Source organism: Anas acuta, chromosome Z (genome assembly GCF_963932015.1).
Source record: "Anas acuta chromosome Z, bAnaAcu1.1, whole genome shotgun sequence".
Classification (NCBI taxonomy): Eukaryota; Metazoa; Chordata; class Aves; order Anseriformes; family Anatidae; genus Anas; species Anas acuta.
Window position 1 is genome coordinate 67,798,395 of NC_089017.1, and position 16,304 is coordinate 67,814,698.

The following is a 16,304-nucleotide window of genomic DNA, read 5'->3' on the forward strand; positions in this document are numbered from 1 at the left end:
CAACACTCTCGAGAGTTTATACACATTGTCAGAAAATTAAATCTTCATCCAGCTGTGACATTTTTCTTCACAGTACTAGAAACTCTGCAGGTATGACTCCCCAAACTCTCAAAATATGAGACGTGGAAGTCAATGAGATGCAACACCTACCAGACCATGGATTTGCCCCAGCTGGGGAAACAGAACAACTGAATGTGCATTTGTTAACAGATGCTACATGAAACTTCAGACAATAAACCAGGCCACTTCCAACATATTAACAGTAAAACATCTGTGCAAGTCTCAGCTTCTTTTGTGCTTCTGTGCTTAAGGCATATCTCGCATTTACACAGTACTGTTTAGCCAGAAAACCACGAGAGACAGATGACACTTTTCAACCCTAAGCTGGCAGAAAAACTGAGATCATTCCACCCACTACAGAAACACAACCATCTGGTCCAACAACGGACATAATTACAAAATAACTGGACAAATGAAGAAGCAAATTATACACCTACTCTAAAATTGTAAGTAGTTATTATACAAATTAAGTTGCTTGTAAAGATAATGCAATTCCCCTCCCATACAGAAGGCACGGAAGTCAAAGGGATATTGCCGAAAGAGTTATTTTAACTGTTTTCTTTTCATCTTAAACCAGATGAAATAGAAAAAAAGAAAAAAAAGAAAAAAAGAAAAAAAAAAAAAAAACAACCTAAAAAACTTAGTTAGATTCTCATTGTTTCGTGAACTTTTTTGTGTGTGTTTTGTGAACAGCCTGATCACTGTTGGCTTTGTAATTTTCACTCAATTTCAACCACAAGAAGACCCATTTCGACTTTATGGCTTTCATTAAAAAAAAAGAAAAAGCACAATATAAAGTGTGTGTGTGGCACACTTCAGGAAGAGATGGCAGAGCAATGCCCACCTTTTATTGCTCACTGGAAGAAGTAACCATCAGATATAACATAGCTTGTGGCAGGATCTCCCTTTGAAATGGAAATGACCTAACTTTTATGCGAAAATCTTTTCTGGGGGTACACAAGTGTGTTTGTTAAGCACTAACTCGGTGGAAGAGGGAAAACGTGCCAGCTGCCAAGCCACAAACACTGCTCCATGCAGCACCTCCTGCAAAGTGTTCTCTAGAGCTCTTTCCAGTAAGTGACCTGATGCAATCACATAGAGTTTAGGAAATGTGACAGGATGACAGAGAAAAGAGGAACGCCTTTACTCTGAGTGTGTATTCATAATTACCTCAGTCAGCCAAACTCTTGAGACAGCTTATTAGTTTTTACAAAGCTACATGTACTCAGGGATGCTAGCTCTGAGTCACACTAGGCAACTTACAAAAACCAATTACCAAATCATTACTGCAACTTCATTGAAAAGAAAATCCACGTCATTGTATATACCCTACACAGCACCCTTAGGAAACATGATGTTCTGCCTGTCAATCAAGATTAAAAACTTTAGATTTACTTTTGAAAATATCGTAATACTATGAATTTCAAAAACTGTATTGCTAGTTCTTCATCTGCAGTCGGAAGAGAACTGGTTCCACCTACAGGTTGAAAGAGATACATACACCCACAGGGCTTTAAGGCTTCTTACCTATCTGTTCCAACCAAGCAGGAAGGATAGGCACCAGCACCCAGCACTGCATTTCATAGTGTAATAATCATAACCTACTGCAGGAAGTCTGACAGTATAGGGATGGTGCAAAACTGTTCTGAACAAGGAGTTGAGGATAATTTTTTTTAATCACAACATTTTAGTACCATACACATATCTTGCAAAATACTGAAGCTGACTATCTCCCTCCAGTGTGCTTCTTGATCAAATGCCTTTTATGTTTTGTACTCTACTAATTATAGATGAAGAGATCTGTCTGCAGGACTCTTTGTACTTTGGACCCTTGTAGACTTCAGTGATATCTATTCTGCTTTTATCTCCATGGTGGAAACAACTGGCACTGAAAGAGTAACTCACTTAGCATCTAACAGGGCAGGGAACTGAACCCCGCTCCCCTAGATACTAACTTTGTGTCTAGCCCACCAACCTGTCTTCTCCCTGCTGTGTAAAAACAATGCTTCAGAAACACTGCACCATATTTCACTCCTCTGTCAACCACTGGATTGTCAACGTGTTAAATCCATGAAAGCGAATAATGATGAAGAATTGCAAGCACACAAACAGCCCTTTTGATACTTAACATGGGTCCTTTAGTAAGCACAAAACATAAACGGCAGGACCTACCTGTGATTCGCGTTGTCATGGAAACCATCAGTGAAAAATTCAAAGCTACCATGGAAATATTAACAGAGTAATTGGTGCCTGGCTGCAAATCAAAACAAACTTCTGGAGCCTGCTTGTGTGTGGTAAGGTTGAAGGTCATTTCATGCAAGAATTCCTTCTGATACCAACGCTGGCCTTGTACATGGAACTGAAACCAAACAATCACGGCATGGAAATTGTAATGGGTTAATAGATCACTTGCATTCATTCATATCTCTAAATCAGAGGAAACAGCAGAAAAACACATCATTGCATACAGACTGCCAAAACTACTGGCACTGACAGAAAACTTACAGACCCATTACTTTTTAGTTTCAGTTGGATTTTTGGTGTGTTTGTTTTGTTGTTGGCATCCAAAACACTCACAAAGTTATTAACTTAAGGCCTTTCCTGATCATTCTTCTATTAATTAAAACTAAACTGCTCTATGTGTTTCAGCCATGATTATTTTCCTTTAAGTGGATCCCATGCCTTTAGATAACCTCTGAGCACTCTGAGCCCATGGAGATGTGAGATAACAGCAGGTGGTCAGAGTCCAGGCAGAGGTAGTTCACACAGAAAGGACCTGCTGGGCTAAGGGAAGGTTGGAGGCATATCACAAGGCAGAGTGCGCTGACTCTGTGGAACTGGAACAGACTTGTCTGGGGCCTGAATGTGACGAAGCAGAAGGTACAGATAGGGGAGGCAAAAAGTACCGATAGGGAAGGTAGACAGGTAACAATACAATAGGGGAAAGAGTAAGTAGGAGACTACAAAAGAACATGGTAGAATATTTATTTTTTGAAGGCTGCTATGAAGCTTATTCCCTGGCTTTTTATGAGAGTATTAGAGTGAGGAAGACTGATGGCAGTAAGTGCCTCAGAAATTACAGATTATTCACATACACCATTTATACAAAGTTGCTTTCTAGAAAGGTAAAAGAATTTTTCATTCAAAAATATGGATTATCACTTACAGAGTATCTGTCTTCTGTTTCAGCTCCCCTTATATTTCTCCACCATCTCAAGCAGGTGTCATTAAAAATTAACACATTATTGAAAGCTTCCTTTACTGTAGAAATAATAAAAAAGGGAACAATTATTACAAAGACTTCACCCTCTACAACAAATCAAATGTGAGTAGATGAGAATAAAGGAAGATTTTTATTTTAATTCTATCCTGAGGAGGAGGCAGAACCTCATATCTTTTAAAATGAATACAGTAAATAAAGCAAATATTTTTTTCCCAAGAAAATGGCTTTTGGGAAAAGAACAAGCATGCTGTTTGGAAAATTGAGACAGGACTTATTTGTTTCAGATTGAGGGAGGGTGTAATGACAAACATCCAGTGGTTCAGACCCTCTGATGAAAATTAAGTTATAACAGAATCATTGGTCACAGCTGATGCCCTTTAGGAAAAAGCTCTTGAGGAAAAAAAAAAATAATAAATTTTGTGGATTCCAAAGACGATTATTTCTCAAGGTCTGTCTCATTAGAATTAGTGTGTCAGAAGGCAAGCCCTGAATTTCCATGACCAAAATATTATAGTTAGAACATGCCTTCTCTACAGTTACTGAAAACCTGCCAGAGCACTGCTCATCAGTGCTAAACATAGGAGCATTATCTATAATGCTCGCGTCACTTAGATCAGTATCACACAGCTCAGGAACAGCGACCTCTCCCACAGAACTGGTTATGGAGGCAAGGAATGGAAAACAGTGAGCACTGTGCCACGGGCTGAAGTTCTGGCACGTAGCCAGCAGTGGCACCGCATCCTGCTTTAGTCAAAAGACAAATCCTGAAGCAGTCTGCCAAGGGCACTTACGGCCACAGCTTTGTTTGATCATAGATTAAATGACTACGGTGAAGAGAAGGAAAAGCATCTCTCTTGAGAAAAAAGAGGATGGTGGTGGCAGCTACATTTGTGTACTGCGCATAAAGAAAGACACGCTCTAGGAAACAGCCTGTAATCTGGTCTGCACGGCTCCAAACAACTCTGCACCACAGCAAGCTCTACAAGCACAGCGAACACAAAACAAAACCTACCCTTTGTTTGAACTGTTACTGTAACTGAGACACTGGTGTTTGTGGAAGAGATGGTAGTGATATTCACCACGTAGTTACTGCCAGAGTTGAGATCTAAACACACCTTTGGGTTATCTTCACTCGTAGTGATGTTAAATATCACATCCTCTGGGAATGTCTCCTCATCCCATCTTTGGCCAAGTATATGAAACTATTAAAGGATTTAAAAAATAAAAAAAAAAGTAATATTGCAATTGTTTGTAGCTCCCCAAAATTCAGAACACTAGTTCAATAAAGCCTTGAGAATCCGGGTAACACCTGTTTTAGAATATCAGCTCAACTGAAAAAATAGGATTGTGACCCACTGTTCTGGTGCAACAAGATTACTTTGTAAATTAGATCGTTAATTTCTTCTGGATGTTAAAGCAATGAGTATGTTTTGTTTACTTCTACAACAAATAGAACGGATCTAAAACATGGACCCTAAAGACATCTCCAACATGCAAAGCAAGCTGTAAGGGAATATTCTTGTGTACAGCAATACAGCTGAACACTACATTTGCTCACCACTTCCTGTTCTTTCTTCTGTTTTTTTCTTTACAGAGCAGCATTAAGACTGAGTGCCAAGCAACAATAACAGCCAGGCTCTGCTCTGATCTTCTCAGTACTGTGAATTTAGAAACCTGGTATTTGTACGAGGTGAAGGGACAGACAAAGCTTATCTAGATGAGCTGGGGGCAGTCCAGTCCAGACTGTGTTCTGAACTTCACGGTGTGCATCTGTGCATGTATCATCCACAGTTTTGACTGATTTCAGGCAGACGCAGGTACATGGATCATATTACAACAGAGATCCACAGTTTGCCATTTACCACTGAGTACAATGAAAAGCATTGGTTTTGAACCGTTAAGATAATCTGGAGCTTGTCTTTTCCATCTCACTGTTGCTCAGTAAAAGCCCTCAAACTACAGCCACATTGGTTTATCACACAGCAGGAGGAAGAGAGATTGTTTTCCAAAATCATCACCCAACTTCAGAACACAGTTTCCGTATTAATCTTTCAGCCCTGGAGATCCTAAGTAATCCCCTTTTTATTTTTTTCATATTTGGCCTCAGCACAAGAAGGACCTGGACCTATTAGAATGAGTCCAGAGGAGCGCCATGAGGATGAATGATCAAGGGGCTGGAGCACCTCTCCTGTGAAGACGGGCTGAGGGAGCTGGGGATGTTCAGCCTGGGGAGGAAAAGGCTCCCAGGAGACCTTCCAGTGCCTAAAGGGGGCCTACAAGAAAGACAGGGAAGGGCTCTTTGTCAGGCAGTGTAGTGATAGGACAAGGAGTCGTGGCTTTAAACCGAAAACTGGTAGATTTAGATTAGATGTAAGCAGGAAATTATTCACTCAGAGGGTGGTGAGGCACTGGCACAGGCTGACCAGAGAAGCTGTGGATGCCCCATCCCTGGAGGTGCTCAAGGCCAAGCTGGATGGGGCTTTGGGCAGCCTAGGCTGGGGGGAGGGGTCCCTGCCCGTGGCAGGGGGTTAGAATTAGATGGGCTTTAAGGTCCCTTCCAACCCAAACTAGTCTATGAATCTATGATATTTGGACATGCTCAGAAAAACAATCTGCCTCTGGGCTGTTGTTATTCCCAAAACATGGGAACTCTTCTTGCATTGTTTTGGGTTACAATAACCGAACTATTTGTTTCTAAGAATGTGTATCTTAACTTTTATTCTTACTTTTACAGACAACAAAAATAGTAATCATAAAGGTTGCTTTCCACTTCTAAGAAAAACAGTTCTAAAAATGTTAAAATATAAGGATGGTTGAATCTGTTGAGCAAGGCACAGTCTATATATGAACCCTGCATCTCTAAAACAAGTTACGTCCAGTATCTGTAAGTGATAGGCTGTTTACTTGAAATGTTTGACTCACGGATAGGGACAGAGACCACGTTGTGCAATGTTTTCTATGTCAATGTGACCTCCAACTCTATGACGGAATTTCACTAAAACACAAACTTGTGCTGAAACGCTTCTTGTAGTTTCAAGGAGATATTTAGATACTTTAGTAGTTGGAATCAGTTCCCAACAGCTTTTGAGTCTTTCAAGTAACATTCAGACAAGTAGATGTTTCTTTCCTAACCCAGTCACCGTTAGGGTTCAGGGAGGTGCACTGGAAGAGTGAGCCAAACGCTTACAATACAAACCAAACCCACAGAAATGACTTCCACTAATGACTCACACCAAAACTAACCAGGACAAAACTACTCCCAGTCTCAAATGCTGCCCCACTTACTGTGTAAGTTTCCTGCACTCCTCGTCTTCCAGTTTTTCTTTGCCATTTCACGCAGGTTTCATTGAATATGGACAAATTACTGAATAATTCCTCCTCTGTGACCAAAACACAAACACAGAATAAACACAGTGATTATTTCTCACACAAATTTTACTATATTTGGAGTAACAGTTTATTTACTCCTTTTCCCTGTTCCTTTCACAAAGGATAAATAAAACCAAGTAGGTGGGAGTTCTGTAGCAAGTCTTCCCTTAACTATTGCAGCTCCTAAAATTAAAATAAAAAGCTAAGCAAAGACGCATATTCTGAGCTAATGGCTGCAAGCTGCTTAAACAGAGCCAACATTACATGAAGTAACAAGAAAAACAAAACCAAAAGACTTTGCTTGGTTTGCATTTTAATGTAGAACAATTTTAATCCTAGCAGCTTTATAGATCTTGAAGAGGATGTTAAAACTGAATTTCAGTATCCTGAAAGCAAAGGAACAAGCTCATTCACTCCAGCAGACCTCTGATACGTTTCTGCATATCAAAGTACGGGTAAAGAAGCAATGCCCCAGTTCCAATACTGCTGCCACTTGTTCTGTGCTCTCCTTGAATTTCAGTGCCAGCATCTTGACCCCGTGAGATGCAACAGTCTGCCTTTTTAAGAACAAGCCACTCACACATGAACAAGACTTTGTAGACTGTTGAATTTCATGGATTAGAAGTCATGTTAAACTGCAGACAAAAACGCAAACTGTTTTTGAAAGATCTGTCCATAAGAAAAAGAGACTACCAATAAGCCAACTGAAAACAAAACAAAGCAAATCACTCCTCTGAATACAATAACCTGCATTAAAGCATTTTAGGAAACCTGCACTAGACTAGAAAAGAGGTTTTTGTTTGTTTGTTTGTTTGTTTGTTTTAGCTGAATGAACATTTTAGTTCATTGTTTGGGCTTCTGTTTTAAAAAGCTGTCTACATTTTTTCTTGTCTTATAATAAATAAAATTAAATGACATAGCTACATGAAAACTTTTCACACCAGACATTAGATTAAAGGAATGAAACCCACAGAACTAAGCATGCAGTGACTACAGTTGTAATAACCAGCAACAGAATCCTCGACACACCTGTGTTAATTTACAAACTACTTGAGATTTGGTTTGTGTCTCAGAGAAAGAACACGGCCAGAAAGATCTACTCATCCATTCTTTTTTTAGGCAGCTCTCTCACTGCTGTCATCAGACACGGAGCAGTTGCCTTCACATGACAAGATAATCAAATATCCTCTCATAGCTAAGAGCGGAGCTCCTGGTCACAATTTAGATTGACAGCAAAGGTATTTGCTCCTCTCCTTGCCTTTGCTGTCCTTCAGATACACCATTTCTTTGTCCTGCTGCTGTATTTTCTGATCACATTCACCGCATGGCCAAGGTCATACAAATCCTAGCTCATACAGATTCTAAACTAAAAAGCCCTTACTAGCCACTGAAAATATGAAGGGAATTTATGTAACAGCCTGGGCTGATACTTTGGAGACATTCACACAGAAGTTGATGTAATGCTCTGGAGTAAAGGCAGACACAGCTCTGGGCCCCCGTCCTCCATAAGTACACTTCATTACCACTTCATAATTGTGTTTTCATAAACGTCCCTCTTCTGCAGAACAACAACAAAAAAAGGATCTGCATGCCATCTCAAACAATTTCCCTTGCAGTTGGCTGTGTGATTCATTGCATTTAAATGCTTACTCCTATCATTTGTTTCACAGCGATGACTAGAAGCTCCACAGTATTAAGACTGTTGTATCAACACAGAACAAAAGAATATGTTCAGTTATTGTATTCTTTAAATCAGACACACTTTCATTAAAGGACTGGATGGCAACAGTTAGAGAGCAGCCCGATGGAAAATATTTACATATACATTAAATTTGAATTAAAATGCAAAACAACTTAAAAAAATATTTAATCTCTGAGATCACTCAGCAAGAAAATCAAGCATTTAATTCACAAGTTTATAAAATATTCTGTAAAAATAAAAAATTAAAGAGCTGAAGAACAGAAAAGTGACTTTGCTAGGTATTCAGGCATAAACAAACCTTATATAATGGCCTTCTTGGAAGGGAGATAACAGAGTCATTAGCGTTTGTTCTGTAATGACATCTCTCTGTTCTGCCTTGCTTTCTGCACTTTCCCAAGGAGAAAGCCACCATACATTTACCACACATCCCCAGCACAGACGGCAGACTTTTCCCAAAAAGTTCATGCTCTGAGAGGGTAGGAGTGAGAGAACAAGGAACGCTGTAACATGCACAGAAAGCCCAGCACAAAGAAGCCCTGGGCCTTCTGAAGAGACCGATCCTCCTCCTTTACTCTGATCACACACTCTTAGGTTGGATTGTCAGATAGACAACAATGGCTTGATTAAACTTTAAAATAAACACAGTATTTAGTAACAGCACCAAGGTAATTATAAAAAAATATTCTCTCACCTAGAGAGGGAAGCACTATATATGCGTAAACTCTGTGAGATATCTTAGCAGGCAATGGCATCCTTGTCCTCAGCACATCCCATTTTAATCCATGTCTTTCACTCAGACTCAAAAGTGAGATGGGAGAACGAAGAGCCTCAGTTTTGCCGTGCTTCATTCAGCACTAAGAAATTTCAACTTGCGATTAACCAAGAAGGCCGCTGGATGCCACTGTTGCTCAACTGACCTTCAGGTTACCTTCACAACCCTCATCCCATCCCAAGGGAAAGGGTCCTAAAAGCAGCGTGCAAACGGATGGGGATCAGAGCAGCAGTGTGGGAAAAGACCCTGGATGAGACACTGAAAGACAAATTTGGGAGAGAGCTGAGACGCAAATAACACCTGGCTGTCAGCTTCCAGGAAAGGCAGGTGCTGGTAAGCAGAACACAAGTGGGAAAACAGAAAGCAAGCAACGAAGTGAATCGTCAGCGCAGTGAGCACTAGAGGGGGAGGAATCATGCTAGAAGACAAGAGAAACTAACTCTAAGAAGAAAAAAAGATTAATGTCTTCTTTGCTCCATTCCTAAAAGCCCTGCTAGGAGGAAGGGCCTCTTTCTGTGCTTGAGTGCACGGAAAAATGCTCAGATCAATTACAGCCAGTGCATAATCACCTGCACTGTGGTGCCGTCCTGCCCTTGCCCTGTGCTGCATGGTACAACCTCCATCTTCAGCCTTTGCAAGTTCAGGTGCCAGTACTCAGGACTATTATATGCTGAATCAGAATAAAAATCAACACTCGGATGACTGTATGTCCAGTCACTAGAAGCACAACTTCTTTCTGGAAAGAGTCCAGCGGAGGGCCACAAAGATGATACGGGGCCTGGAGCATCTTCCCTGCGAGGAAAGGCTGAGAGACCTGGGTCTGTTCAGCCTGGAGAAAAGAAGACTGAGAGGGGATCTCCTCAATGTGTATAACTACCTAAGGTGTGGGGGACAGAGGGATTTGGCCAACCTCTTCTCAGTGGTTTGTGGGGACAGGACAAGGGGCAATGGCCACAAGATGGAGCCCAGGAAGTCCCACACCAACATGCGAAAGAACTTCTTCATGGTGAGGCTGACGGAGCACTGGGACAGGCTGCCTAGGGAGGCTGTGGGGTCTCCTTCTCTGGAGATATTCAAGGCCCGTCTGGACGCCTACCTGGGCAGCCTGCTCTGAGGAACCTGCTTTGGCAGGAGGGTTGGACCCCATGATCTCTCCAGGTCCCTTCCAACCCCTGCAATTCTGTGATTCTTTCACATACACCATTCATTCATTAGTCCTCAGCTGGAAGAGCACTTGACTGCCCTTGACCTGAGCTTGAGATATGTTTTACCAGTGAAGTATTCCTGAACTTGCATGGAAAAATGCTATTTAACAGAAAGCACAAAGAACCAGCTCTCATCTGTCATCTCATCTTTTGCAAGTAGCTAAAAGAACATCCACACAGGCGAATTCATGTGCAGAGCTTTTCCCACCCGTCCTTGCACATACACACAATTTAGAGGAAAGAAAAAAAAATGTTGTCTTTTTTTGTATGTTTTGTGTTTTCAATCCTGTAAAAGCTGTGAATAATGCTGCAAATGCCATCTGCTACTAACATGCAGTACACATATGTTCAGACACAGAAATGAAATGTCTGCAAGTGTATTTCAAAGGGAACTTCCACCCAGACTGTTTCAAGGCACCTGTTCCATGGCAAACAGGCAAATTAAATCTTGCACGGTACCTTTTGCAGGCATTTTTACAATTTATTTTACAAAGAGGTATCTTCAGTGTTTGTACATTTTAGGACAGCATAGTTTTTTTTAAGATATTCTGTCATTTTTGATAACACACTTGCTTCCAGTTTATTTAACATTGAAAACTTCAGCACATTTCCACCTTCTGCTCCTATGTTTACACAGAGGAAACTCACAAAAAAAAAAAAAAAAAAAAAAAGAAACAAAACATCAAAGCTGCAGGCAGGGACAATCATTTGGGAAGAAGCAGACAGATGATTTACTACTTCCTTCACCTAAAAATGTTACCAGGAGACAATTAGGAGTACAGTAATTGAACCAGATTGACAAAAATGTAAAGAGATACAACTGTAAGCATGTGTAAAGGAAAACTGTATCAGTCAACAGTGACAGATTAGATGGGATTACCTGGACTGGAACTAGAAATGCACACAATTTACTCCCTAGGTGAAAGAGGTTCTGAGGACTGCTATTTACCATCACAAACTGAGAAATAGTTAATTTGGTTAATTTGATTTCAAACAAACAAAAAGACTAAATAGCCCTACTGAGCAAAAAGCTACTTTTTTTTTTTAATTTTTATTATTTTTTTAACATCATTGGGGTTCCATCGCTTTGTTGTAAGAAGCAGCACCTACTAAAAAACATGGATTCCACATGTGCTTTTTCCAGGCAATTAAAAAAATTATCAGATTACCACATATCTGGATTTAACATATCAAATTAGCCCTTTACAACAACTCAGGCCAATCAGGTCCTTTTCACTGATGACTACGGTTATCCCAATTGTTTGATGGGGTCCTTATTCCTCCTGGGTTTTGAATCAATGCCCACAGACGTGAGTGACACCTTTTCTATTAAGCTTGCAACTGTTGACATGAATTATTTACACATGGCTGGAAACAGAAATTAGTAGGACAGCGATCATTAACCCATTCACTGATGCATGGAAATTACTGCCACCACAGAAACATCCCAGCTATTTTTCTGTATCATCCCTACATTGTACAACTGAAAACGTAAAACCTGACATCTAGCTAGAGGGGAAAATAGCCATTGAGATTAAGGACAAAACACAGGAGAAAGAGGGAAACTGTAAGCAAATGAAAAACATCTCTGATTAAAAAAGAGAGTAAGTAGACCCTCTCAGTTGCATGGAAATTATCTTTGTTTTGGGTCTGCAGTTAAGTTACACCTGAAAAGATGGTCCTGCCCCGTTTATTCCAGATTCAGATTTTGCTTTTGATTTCTTTCAATATTTTTCACAGTATAAAAGCATTCATTTCCTCTTTTGCAACATTTTAAAGTGCACAGTATGGACAATCTCTTGTCTCTTCTCTGAACTGATTCATCAAACTGCTCCTCCTTCTAAGCCTTCAGAAGTCAGAAGAAGCATTTATAAGAAATCTGTATGTATGTAGCAAGTATCCACCATCCCTTAGGATTTTCACCCTTGGTATACAACACACATTTAATAGGACTTGGCTCAAAAACAACACTTATTCCCTTGATGCTTTTAAGATATTCATTATTATCGTAATATTCAAGTTCCACGTTATTATCTCAACACGATTACCAGAGGTGAAGACATGCAGCTAAACTCTGTTTGTAGATGGAGAGCCACAATACAGAGAAATGAAACAGAAAATTAACCTTCAGTGAAAGAGAGACGGTCAGTATTGCATTGAGTAAAAAGCACTGTGAAAAAGAGCATGCACATACAGTTAAGAGACTGAAGAAGTTCCAAGGTCAGGATCAGATGCAGCGTGTACTTGCCTAGAGAACAGGGGAGGCTCCTATTTGAGTTCCTGGATCACATCTTGGGACTGAATCATCTCATCCTCTGTGCATCAGAATCCTACAAACTGCTGTCAGCCCTTACTGCTTATCACTGCTTTGGAAGGCAGCTTATAGCTGATCAGTGAGAAACCTGTGCTGTCAGACTTAGCATCACAGTGACACAGAGGCCACATTTCCCTTATGACTACCAGAAGCTCTCTCGTACTGTGGGAGGTTTGAATACTTCAGCAGTAATGTGCATCACCTTCCCACACAGGCCAATCCACTCTTTTTACATACCCATGTATTTTTCCCACCCATGTACAGCAGTTGCTTCTAGTGCAAGGACGGTATTTCACTTAACATATCCAAGAAGTTTTAGTCAATACATTTCTAAAAATATAGTGAATAGGGTTACTGGAAACATATTTAAATACTGAGAAGCTATTCTTTAAGGCACACCTGTGTCTTCTTTTCTTTGGATAAAAATAATGAAATTGGGTAAACTGTTTTCCTTTCTTAGGCACTATCTCGTCACTACCCACACCAACAGTTGCTAAACATAGCACTGAATATTAACAACCTCCACAGAAAACAGACAGAGAGAAGGAGTTTTCTGGGATCAGAATAATGAGGAGCAACTAACGCAACATATGTGGTCAAACATTTGCATCAAAGCTCACTAAAAGACAGAAACAACTCCTTTTACACTTGCATGTCAAATAACCCTGTTTCCTCTCCCTGCTTTCTCAAACAGATACCCTTACAGACTTGTTAACAACATACACTGCATTTGCAAGTGAATATTTAGGAGTAAGCATCCCAGTTGCATGACCAAGGCACGAATGACCTTTTTTTTTCAAGCCTTCCCACAGCTAAGATCAATCTACCTAACAAGGAAGAACAGAGTGGGAAGGTTTCATTTTATACATTTCCCTTTTACAAAAAATGCAACTGTAAATCGAATGTTACCTTGTGTAACATTTTCTGCACATACCCAGAGCAACCTCTGCAAGTCATAGAAATAATACTACCAAGAAAGCTCAGGTTTGACAATTTCTTCTCTGAAAGTCATGAGGTGAAAATGAAGCTGCTTGTTTTAGACTATCTTTTACTCCACTGCTGCATGCTCTCATGCATTATAGCCAAAGCCCTTCTGTTACACAAACAGAATCATTATTTTCACAAGAGCATATTATTTTCACTCTATAAAAAAATTCCCAGATTTACCAAGGAATTTTCTGCTACAAGAATAAGTGAAACCATGCATTCCTACTCTACAGAGGAAAACAGCAATTTTATCTCATTTGGAAGACACTTGTTACTGCTAATGTGTTAAAAAGATAGTAGTTTAAGAAGTTGGAGACTTTTGTATTAATTTTTGTACTAATTTCTTATTTATGATTTTTTTCAAATATGTCTGGATTAGTTAAGTTATTTTATTTTAAAGCATTTCCATTCTACTTGTCCATAGCTATGACCGTTTTTTGCTGTCTGATCCAACAGCTAGAGCTGGAGTCCACCCTTTGGCCTCTCACAACCCCCCTGCCGAAATCCAGAGTAAACCTGCACGTGCAGTCTGCAGGTTCAGGCCCTTCAAAGCTTTGCAGTGCTCAGTGCGTTCAGGAAGAAGAGCAACGCAAATAAAATATGAATCGTGACTTCTAACATCAGCAATTCCATTTTTATTAGGGCACGATAAGAAGTGAGAGACCTGTTTGTCTGTGTGCTCATTTTAAGTGATGTTGCATGGTTTACATTTGCAGTGAGTACCCAAGGCATCAAGTGAGGCAAGAGAGGCCACGCTCTGTGTACAGGTTTGGTCTGTGAGGTGGCAGCAGACAAAGCGGTCAAAGGGACACTTCCAGCCCCTCTGGAAAACATATGGCTGCTACAAAACCATGGGAGCATTATCACCTGCAGAAGACAGCAATGCTACTTAAAATCGAGAGATGGATGGTCATCAGGATAGCTCTTTCACACAAAACAATACTGAGGAGCACAGCGGCCACAGCCCAAAACATCTGCTAATTCCTAGCTATTATTAAAATGTCATTACAACCTGTTTTCAAGCCCACAGCATGACAGAACCTCCCTTACAGATCTCCCTTCTCAGGATTTGTTCTTTTGTAGGACAATCCTCCTGGACTGAACTTCTTAGAAGCCAGAGATCTAGGCTGGAAAGGTCCCCAGACAAGCTCCAAACAAATTTTACTCTGTGTATCAGGAGAGAAGGAAAGAAAGGAGTTTTCAAGTTCACTGCCCCTACTATTAGGTTGAGCACAACTAGTGTTATCAGGCCCAGAAGAGAATATTGTTAAATGCCACCTCCTCGACCGACGATGTTCCCCTGTCCTTCAGAGGATGGTGTTCTCAGTGCAGGAATCAAACTCCATTTGCATTAGTCCTTTTCTGTTTGAAATAAAAAGCAAGGCAGATACAGCAAGCTCTAACCATGACATCCCCTAGAAATCGCTGTATGGTTACCATTCTCTTCCTTGCCTTTTCTGTCTGAAAGCACTATCATGTTCTCTACACTGCAGATTAAAAAGGCATTTCTTGCCTTTCATCTACCCTACCTTCAGAACAGGAATTAAAACCTATTTAAATAGCACATTCCTACAAAAATTACCTACCGTAATACTTACCTTTGCATACGTAAGTAATATTCTCCCACTCTTGGTCCATTGTGCATTTTGAAAAATTCCTGTCTCCATCGAAATAATATCCTTCTTTACACTGATAGTACACTCTGCTCCACAGACTGGTAGAGTTATCCCAGATCATTTCCGTGTGTGGAATCAGCAAAGGTCTGCCACAGTCTATTTCTGGAACAGAAAAAAAACTTTATAACAAAACCCGAAAATGGAAACAAGGATGGCCTGTCAAAGAATTTAAGGAGATGTGGATAGTCCCAGAAAACACCACATTTTTTCACTTCCTAATGACTTCTAGCAGTCAGGTCAGTGTTTCAAAACCTGGCATTTCATGACTTGAAAATTTATAAAAAGGTGGACCATTTATCCTTCAAGATTAACAGTAAAATAAAGCATCATCCTCTTTTTGAAATGGAGAACAAGGATCTCTAAGCAAATTTTTAGAAATGGAGCCACCTTCCCACAACACTCCACCACATTATTTGTTTCTTAATTTTTCCAATCATTAGTAACAATAGACCTGAAAAATGGTACATGGTCCAAGGAGAGACATGGAAGAACAGCATCAAGAGGCTTACATCCCCTTGCCAGTGGATTTAACTCGAGCTTTGAGAGAGAAAAAAAAAAAAAAAAAAAAAGAGGCTGCTACAGACAAGCAGAAATAGTTCTTCTGGGGGAAAATCTGGCTTGTTGAGACCTCTGGAGAGGTAACTAGAAAGATATGGTAACCTGCTTCAAAATTACTTCATTTACTTGACTGTTTCAGGGAACTATAAGAATAAAAAAAAATATATATATCAAATCAATAGAAAAATATTATTTGGGGTTAAAATTCCCTTTCTAAATAATAAGGAACCTAAAATCCTAGTTCTGCATTGCTTCATTTATGAAAAGTAAACTATGTAAGAATTAAAATGTTATCTTCACTAAAGCTTAAACACAGAAAACAAGGCTTTTAAACCTCTTCAATCACTGACCTTAAGTGATTCTGAAATTCTACTTCAAAAAAAGGAAAATAAAGTAAAAAATGAAAAATGTAGAGTAAAAGTTAATCAAATGTATTGC

At 39.9% G+C, this 16,304-nt stretch overlaps 1 protein-coding gene across 2 annotated transcripts in view; it reads right to left on the minus strand.

The window, feature by feature from the left end:
* Positions 1–16,304, minus strand: part of SUSD1 (sushi domain containing 1) — a 45,882-nt gene that overhangs the window by 20,479 nt on the left and 9,099 nt on the right. For both annotated transcript variants that reach the window (XM_068666804.1, XM_068666805.1), the window contains exons 7-11: positions 15,231–15,410; positions 6,569–6,663; positions 4,296–4,485; positions 3,227–3,321; positions 2,233–2,419 (exon numbers count right to left, since the gene is read on the minus strand). In XM_068666804.1, coding sequence (XP_068522905.1) covers positions 2,233–2,419; positions 3,227–3,321; positions 4,296–4,485; positions 6,569–6,663; positions 15,231–15,410 — 747 coding nt within the window. The remainder of the gene's footprint in view (positions 1–2,232; positions 2,420–3,226; positions 3,322–4,295; positions 4,486–6,568; positions 6,664–15,230; positions 15,411–16,304) is intronic.